General features: G+C 58.4%; 1 protein-coding gene across 1 annotated transcript; it reads right to left on the bottom strand.

The window, feature by feature from the left end:
• Positions 1 to 391: 391 nt before the first annotated feature.
• On the bottom strand, positions 392 to 8,154 carry VAX1 (ventral anterior homeobox 1). Its single transcript, XM_082425427.1, has 3 exons — positions 6,466 to 8,154; positions 5,115 to 5,302; positions 392 to 3,214 (listed from the first exon to the last, which is right to left on the bottom strand). The coding sequence occupies exons 1-3, from the start codon at positions 6,704 to 6,706 to the stop codon at positions 2,648 to 2,650; spliced, it is 996 nt and encodes a 331-aa protein (XP_082281553.1). The 5' UTR covers positions 6,707 to 8,154; the 3' UTR covers positions 392 to 2,647.
• Between the last annotated feature and the right edge of the window lie 623 nt (positions 8,155 to 8,777).

The following is an 8,777-nucleotide window of genomic DNA, read 5'->3' as shown; positions in this document are numbered from 1 at the left end:
TGAGCCCACGGCGAGGGTCCTAAACTCGGTAGAGCCCAACGCACACTCAGCTCAGGAACTCCGCCGCCCACACTGTGCCGCCGCCTCATTTCGGATGCCTCAAGCTCGCGGCTTAGGCCCAGTGCACGCGTGGGGGGCCGAGGGGCCTGGCCTGTGAGGGTGTCCCCAAGAGAACTGTGAGCCCCCATGCCCCCCAGGGGCTCAGGCGCCACGAAGAGGGGGCTGGAGCTGCCGTGCCCGCCGCTCAGCTTTAGAAGAGCGTGCCCTGGAGTACTGTCCCCAGCCCTCCTAGCTTCCCCAGATCTCTGTTTGCAAAATCTACATCCGTCACCACTGTGTATGTTGTATGTACTGGGGTGGGGTGGGGTGGGGTGGGGTGGGGTGGGGTGGGGGGAGAGGTCTCTGCAGGAGTTAATAGCTATTTTATTCTCTTGCTCCTTCAAAGTTTCTCCTTGATGGCGAAGAGACTTATTGTAAGTCAGAAGAAAGGAAAATCTTCCCTGTTCTGGGCCCTGTGATTGCACAAATCCAAAATACTGCCGGCATGGAGATTGCGGCTGGAAAACTCGAGAAGCTGGGGGCATTATTAGGCAGGAGCTCTAGGGTTTCCGGAGACAAATTCCTAAATAAACCGAGAAACACCAAGTGGGAGATCTAGGAGGGAGGGCCTGATGGTCCGACACCGCTGGGACAGAGAGCCAAAGAGTGAAAGGAAGCAGAACAAACATCGTCGGCAGGCACCTCTGTCTCCCGGACCGAAACCCTCCCCAAACCTCAACCCAAGCACTCCCGGTACCAGTGGCAGGGCCCGGCACTGCCGGGGCTGCCACGCTCTGCCTCAGGAGTCCCCACCCGGAGACTCAGCACTTGCTGGGTCTTCTTTCTTCTTCTTTTTTGTTTTTTTAATCCTTCAAATACAAGACAAAAATACACCTCATTTATCATCATAGATATATATATTTCACTCTCACCACATAAATACAAAACATCCAAATATCCAAAACATTCAGAACAAAGTTAGTAGCCAGGATTCAGTGACACCTACCCGCGTTTGAATCGTTCATTATTTTCTTCACTATTTGCCTAAGGAAAATAAAAGAAAGAGAGAGAGAGAAAGAAAAGAAAAAAGGGAAAAAAGCTTCCGACGTAAATAATTTACAATAAAATTACTATTTTTAAAATGCTCTGCGCTCGCTTCGGCTGGAGGAATACATTCTAGACACTGCGGCACCTCGCCGTCTGGGTCTGTGGTTTTGGTTAAAATGCGGGTGGCCGTGGCTGTGCGGGTAGGGCGTGAGGCCGCGACAGCGTCGCGGTCCGGGTTTCTGACTTGGGACCGTGGAAACCCTGGGGGTGTTTTAGGGGAGGCGGTGGAGAGGGATGCCTTTCATATCCACGCAGGGAACTGATCGGGATATGGAGACTACCGACAGAGGAGGCCGGGCCGCCCTGATGTCCCCAGCTGCGTCCCTGCCTCCCGTCCGCAAAGAACTCTGAAATCGGGACGTTTCCTGCGTGCTGGGAGGGTTTTGTGAATCCGGGCAGAGGACGAGAGGAGGCAATGGGCACTGATCTGTTTCCAAACCTAGCAACTCTGCCCGGAGCCACGGGTCTGGGAACAAGGGAGACGGTGGGGAGAAGCGCCAGCGTCCGGGAGCTGCCGCGAGCTGCACAGCTCTCTCTCCTGGAGGAGCGTGAAGCTGTCGGCCACTTCCCGGCGCAGCCTCGGAAAAGATTATGAATTTTCTTTCATTAGCAGCATAGGCTTTTCTTTTGCTTTTCCCTTTTAAATTTCTGTTTTAAGTCATAACACCCAGAACTTTAATTCCGTATTGCCCTGGGAGGCATTTTGTATCCTGTATTTTCTTACGCCTTCTAAACTCCATCTTTATGAGCATTTAAAAACTGGTTCAACTCCATTTGGTTTTGTGTGGTAGTTCTTACTCTCCTTTTATTGCCGATGAGATCAAATTTATTACCGCCGTTGCCCATCACGATGTTTGGTTTATTGTCTCCTGGGGTCGGGGGTGGTTGTGACTGGAGTTTCTTTAAAGGGGAGAAAATTCGGCAGGATTTGTCCAGCCAGGAAGCTGCGTGTGCACCGGCTCTCCCGAGAAGTCCACAAAGTGGGGCCCAGGGGCTTCTGAAAGCCCTGGTTTCTCTGGCGAGAGGAAGAAACGTCCTCCTTTTTGGTCTAACGAAACCTGTCAGCCTTTTCAAGTGGGGTCTGCTCGCAGCTTCCTTTTTCAGAGATCCATAAGAATAATCAACGGCAGCAGTGGCTCGATGTAGAGCAGATGTCCTGTGCTCTGGACTTAGAACCAGACTTTACCCTCCAGGACCAGGCACTGGTTGGGGCATCAGGTTGGCTAACTCGGGCTTTCCCCCCAATTCTTTGGATTCTCCTGGATTCAGAAGGAAGTTGGGGGCGAAGGGTGGGTGTGGGAGGACACAGAGGAACGGTAGGGGGGAAAAATAGCCCAAATGGGGTAATATTGGTAGCAGAGCCTGGTGGGGAAGGAGAGCTGTCAGAGGCCTCTTGGGAGCCGGGAGCCCAACGCAGCAGCCCCGGGCGCCTAATGCGCGTGAGTCCATAAATATCACCACGATAGATACTATAAATATAAATACAGGAAAACACTTAAGATCAGTCCAGCGCTTTTTTCTCGGCCCCTTCTTTATTGTTGGTCCGGGAGTAAGGCTCGAAGGCCGAGGAGCTCAGGTATCGGGCGGAGAGTTCTTGCAAATTCCCGGCCAGCGAACCGGCCATTGTCAACGGGGCGGTGGAAAGGCGGCTGGCGACGGATCCGAGCAGCGAGGGCACGGGCAGGCTGAAGAGGCCGTGGCCGGCGGCCGGTGCGCCCGCGTGCAGTCCCCCTGGCCCGGTGGGCCCGGGGCCCGGAGCGCCTCCCACGGCCGGCGGGTGCGGGGACGCGGCGCCTGCGGGACCCGGGGCGGCGGCGGCTGCCGAGCCCGCGGCAGAGCCCGCGCCCAGGGCCGGCAGGCTGGGCCCGCGTAGCGCCGAGCCGAGCGCGCCTGTGGCGCATGGCGGCAGCAGAGCAGGCAGGCCGGGCGGCGACAGCAGGCGGCCCTGCTCCAGCAGCCGCAGCACGCTGCACGTGGCCGCCGTCTCCGACACCACCGAGCGCAGCTCCGAGTCCTTGCCTTGGTCCTTCTTCTGCTTCGTGCGCCGGTTCTGGAACCAGACCTTCACCTGCGCGCCGGGCGCAGGGAGGGTGGGAGAGAGGGGCAGAGGGAGACGGGCGTCAAGGGGAGCGGGCTCCCGGAGCGCGAGGGCTCCGGGGGGGCCCTCCCCCAACTCCAGCCAAAGCCCCAGTCCCAGTCCCAGCCCCAGACCGGAGAAGTCGGCCCGGGAGCTGCGGGGCGGGTGGGTGGGGCGGAGAGTCAGGGCCGCCAAGAGGGGGACACAGCTCCCATATGCTGCGCTTCCGGGTCATGGAAGCAGGCCTAGGCCAGCCCGGCTTACAAATAACAAAGAAGTAAAAATGTCCACGACCCTAACTGGAAGGAAGACCAGAAGTTACTTCACTGGGCCGCCGCACTACCCGTAGCGGGACTATGGATCAGTGCTGCGTAAAAGCCCGCATTGCCAGGAGAAGGTGTAAGGCCTAAAGGATGCAGTTCGGGAAGTGGGAAGTGAGGGTGAATGGGAAGGAGTGTGGCCCAACTGGCTCGAATTTAGCCCCAGAGCACTACTCCTGTTGAAGGCTACAAGAGGCTATTTCTTGCTTGTTAGGGTCAGATTGACTATCAACTAGCAAAAAGCAAGGAAGATGGCTATAGACTGAATAATTGGTGCAGGATGAACTTTATAGGCCAAGCTTCCTCCACCTCCTCACCACCAGGTGGATCGAAAGGTCTGAATGATAACTTTAATTTATAACTCAGCTGCTCTCCATCATGAACTTTGGAGTCATGGGAGGAAGTCAGTAGGCTGGAGTGGACTAAATTCTCTCGTCAACCTCCCCTCTTACTTCCTGTTCTCCCTTTGCCCCTCTTCAGGCCTAGCTGGTGGCCCAGAATGGAGTTTGGCAGCTCTAGGGAAAGGTTATTCTGTCTAGATTTTGTAAACTAAGAGGGATGGTGGCAGAGAGAGTAAGGAAAAAGCTACCATGCCAACTCAAACTCGAACATCCAGTATGTTCTGTCCTTGGTTCTCAGCTTTCTGCCCAGATCCCATACCTAAAATGCTCCCCACCCACTTCAGGGCTGGGCACAGGTCAAGGAACTGGTCCTCAGAAAGAAATAAGCCTTACGTAGGTCAAGCTGGTACCATGCCCTGGGGAGGCCCTAAATGATCCCCACAACACAAAGCTCTCAGGCCCTAAAGTGCTCCTGAGCCCAGAGTTCACACGGCCAGCCCCAGTAGCATCATATGGATTTCATGTAAAGGAGAAGACCTCAAGCACAATTGTCAGTGCTGGCTCCCAAGGCCCCAGATCTGCTTCCCATCCCATACCTCACACATCACTGGCACTTAAGACAGGGTCTCCTAGGTGCCCACAGTGGGTGCTCAGGGCTGGGAATGGGGCTGAGTCCAGCTCAAGACCAGGGAAAGCCTTAAGCATCGGGGCAGCCTGGTCTGCAAAGGCAGATCTCCGGAATATGCACCTTTCTGATCCCTACTTGTTACCCACAGCTCTGGAACAGGGGGCTTTGGCCCTAGCCCCATTCTTGCTGAATGGGCCTGGGTGCTGTGTAAGGCTAGGGTCTCCAGAGGGGGTGTGCCTGGAAATCTGGCCAAAATGGGGTGGCCAAAACAGGGGCAAACATCGGTTCCTCCAAGAGCAGAGACAAGCAGGGAATTCTCAAGACTGCGGTCCAAAAAGAAATCCAAAAGGCTAGGATTTGGGGCCTCCTGGGCTAGGCCAAGGCGGGCAGAGCATGGACCATGGAAGATTTGGGGTGGAGGCAGAAAGGGATGGCTTAGGAAAGGGAGAAAGCCTTCGCCCTTTCTTCCCCATCCTCCTTATCTTCTCTGCCTCACCTGGGAGGCTCTATCCAGGGTCAAGCTAGGTGATGAGGAAGAGCTGGCTGGGGGTGAAGGGGAAGGAGGCTGATGCTGAGCTGTGTGCAGCCCGGCCGCTGAGTACCTGGGTCTCGGAGAGGTTGAGCTGCCGAGCGAGCTCGGTTCTCTCCCGGCCCACCACGTACTGGCAGCGCTGGAACTCCATCTCCAGCCGGTAGAGCTGCTCCGCGGTGAAGGAAGTGCGCGTCCTCTTGGGCCGATCCAGGTCCAGGCCCTTGGGCAGGATGATCTCTCGGATGGACCCCTTGGCATCTGGGGAAGGGGAGATAATCAGGCACAAGAACCCTCCTGCCTTCCTCCACCTCCCCTGGCCGGAGCTGGCTTCTGGGACACAGTCATCAGCAGCCAGCAGTCCGGAGCTGGGAAGTCGGGCTGGTGGGCCTGCAGCCACAGCCGGGGAGCAAGGACGCTGTATGTGCTTGGGGGGGGGGGTGTTGAGGGGACTAACTCCACACAGCTGATGGGAAGAAGAATCGGACTTGGCCTTTGTAGAGCCCTCCGGACAGGGGAGAAAAAAAAAATCAATTCCAAATCGGCTGACGTTCCTTTTGGCCTGGGGGCCTCGGCTGCGTGGACTGGATCCCCTGTAGCTTGAGGGTCCCCGCACTGACCAGCCCAGATCCTGCCGGCCCCAGCTCTGGAGCGTGTTGACCAGACCGCACTTCGGCCGTTCCCACCCCCATCCCGGGGTCTCCTTCCCTCCCGAACCCGGCGGCGGAAGGAGGAGGGACCGAGTCTCAGCCGGCAGGGCCTGGCGATCAGTTGGCGGGGGCGGCGCCGCGCCGGGGCCGGGCCTCACCACCGCCACCGCCGGAGCCGACCGCACGCCGCGCAGCAGAGCGGGGTCGAGGCCAACAGTAAAGCGGCATCCGCGGCCTGGCAACCCAGCCTGGCTGCTTCTCCCAGCGGCGGCGGCCAGGCCCGAGCGCGGCGCCGAGCCCCTTGGCCCAGCGCGCCAACTGGCCTGGCCGTAGCCGGCGGTCCGCGGCTGTTCTCCAGCGCCCGCGCCCCCCTCGGATGCGCTCAACTCGCCAGGGTGCGGGAGCCCGCAAGCGGGCTCCCCGCAGGTCCTCCGGTCCGCAGGACGCGAACAGGTCCTCCAGAGTTTCCGGCTTCTTTCCCGGGTCGGAGGCCGCAGCCTGGATCCTGGGCCCTCCCGCACAGTCCCTCGGCTCCCCCAGCAGCCAAGCCGGCGGCGCCTCTCGAGGCTTGAAGGGATCGAAGCTCCTGGAGAGCGCGCGTCCCAGGTGGGAATCCCCAGCGGCTGGCCGCACCCGGGACGGGGAGGGCCAGCAACTTTCTCCTAAGTCCCAGGCGGCAGACCCACCCGGCCTGCCGGGGTCGGTGGCGGCGCGCAGCTCGAGCCCCTGAGTCGCCCCTAAAGGACGCCCCCCGCAGCCCTGACCCATTCCTACCTCGGACCAGGATCCGGCGGCAGTAATCCGGATCCGCGGTTGAATTGGATTTACTTTTGTTACAGTCTTCCGCGGCGCCCGACGCAGAGAAGGCGCCCTGCGGTTCCTTGAGGAAGGCGGCAGGGAGGTTCCCCTCCGCGCCCTTGCTCTCCCGGCTCTCCTTGTGCGCGTTCTTCGAGACCCGGGCAGCCTCTGCGTCCGAGTGGCACCGAACGTCCATTTTGTCTCGTTTCCCGAACATAGGAGAGGCAAGAGCAACAACAAAAAAAAAAGGGGGGGTGGGGGGAGGAGAAAAAAAAAAGCAGACGGGGGGCAAAACCACTACAATGCAGCCCCTACGCTCGGTCCGGAGAGAGGCAAGCGGCAAGAATGAATGTCCCCGCGGGGCGGCTGCGGCGGCCGCGGGCAGGTCAGCGGCGACCGCCGAGTGGCGCGCTCGCGGAGAGGCGGCGGGTCTGGTCGAGGATCCCGGTGGAGCAGCGGCGAAGCCGCCTCGTCAGCGCCCGCGTCCTCTGAGCACGTCCAGTGTCCCCAGCCTGGCGATCAGGTAGCGAGCAGCGCAACTCCGAATTGCTGCGGCTCCCGCCTATTACTGAGACGGCGAGTAGCAGTTGTCCGACACCCGGGGGGACGCACACTCGCTGTTGCAATTGATTACGGGTAATTTCGCAGCCTCCACGTTTCGGCTACCTCATGAATACACTAAATTGTTTGGCTAATATATCAGAGCGTAATGGATGGTTTCTGTCCTTGTCTCCGATCAAGTAGGGGTTTAGCCAGTGAATAAACGGAAATGATTGGTCTTGCTTTCAGGAAACACACAATCAAAGACCCACACTTCCAGAAAAACTTTTGACAAGATTCATCCTGAATTGTTAGTACCGTTAGCAGGCATTATTAACTTTCCCTTTGCCTTTGACCCTCCTGCTCACACAGTGGCTAGAGGGGTTTTCTCCACACTCGACAGATAGAGCTGAATGAGGGTGGAGGGGGGGAGGAAAAACAAAAAACAAAAACCCTTACACACCCTGCGGCAGAAGAAAGCAGTCGCCTCTAGGAGGGGAAAAAAAGGGGGGGGGAGAAAAAGTTTTCCCCAAAAGTACTTCCCCCACCCTCTAAAAAGCCAAGCTTTCGTCCCAAACAACTCCTTAACACACCTCGACGCTGACAGCCATCTTAAACTGCCACCTCTCTTCATTTAGTTCCAGTTGGATTTTTTCATGCCTGCACCTCCAGCAGCCCTGAGGCAGCCCATTCAAAGGGCAGCTTTGTACTCAGAGAGTCCAGCAGGAGAGAGAGGGGGAGAGGGAGAGAGAGCCGAGAAAATCTCAACTGTGAGATCTGCTTAAAAAAAAAAAAAAAAAAGTTTTCCCCTAGCTATTTCATTGTCTCTGCTACAATATCTTTGAGAAAAGCAACAGCCAGTAATCCAATAAGAGCATTGATTAGGCCACAATGATTCAATTCAAGCGCATGGCCTTGTGCAAGGAGCATGCTCCAGCCCTTCTCGTCACCTTGCCGGGGCAGAAGCCCTCTCCACGCCGCTCTCCCCATTCATTCCTTTATGGGAAATGCGGAGCAAAAGGAGTGAAAGATGGCAATTATCTAATTGGACTATTAACAAACAGTCCTCTGAGTGCGGCGGTCTGGCGTGGCTCCTGGGCGGGGGAAGGGCCGTGTTCCCTGCCCTCATTCACAAAGAGTGCAGGGGCCGGGGAGGAAAGGGGGCTTTTTAAAGGGCGTGGGGAGTGGGGCGGGGGTGGGGGGAGAGGAGAGGTGGGAGGTTTGGCTGAGAATTTTTCCACACAATTCCAAGAATGGGGGCGGAGGCGGGCGGGGAAGGGGAAGGGGAAGGGGAAGGGGAAAGGGAAGGGGAGGGGGCTGGGGCGGGGGTCGCGGCGAGCCGGTGGGAGGGGGGAGAGGGGAGGGGAGGGGAAGGGGTGCGAGTGTGTGCGGTGGGATCCGAGGGGCTCTGCCCGCCGCTCCCTCCCGCCGCCGCCGCCGCCGCCCAGCCAGACTCCAGCAAACATCGGGGGCGGAGATGATGAGGGGCCCTCAGCCGGCTCCTTCTCTCTCTCCCCCTCCCCCTTCCTCCCCCAGCCCCTCTGGCCCCCAGGGAGAACCCACGCTCGGTCCGGTTCCGGGGGGCGTCTCTGTCCACGGAGGCAGACCTTGGGCTTTTACTTTATTTCATTGGTTGGGGGTTGTGTGTACGTGTGTGTGTGTGTGTGTGTGTGTGTGTGTGTGTGAGTGAGTGAGCACGCGATTGTCCCGAGCTACTCTCCGCAGGGCGGCGGGCTTCCCGGGTCCCC

Source organism: Balaenoptera physalus (genome assembly GCF_965194825.1).
Source record: "Balaenoptera physalus genome assembly, chromosome: 14".
NCBI classification, from domain to species: Eukaryota; Metazoa; Chordata; class Mammalia; order Artiodactyla; family Balaenopteridae; genus Balaenoptera; species Balaenoptera physalus.
Note: the sequence above shows the minus strand (reverse complement) of the source record. Positions and strands in the feature narration are given on the sequence as shown.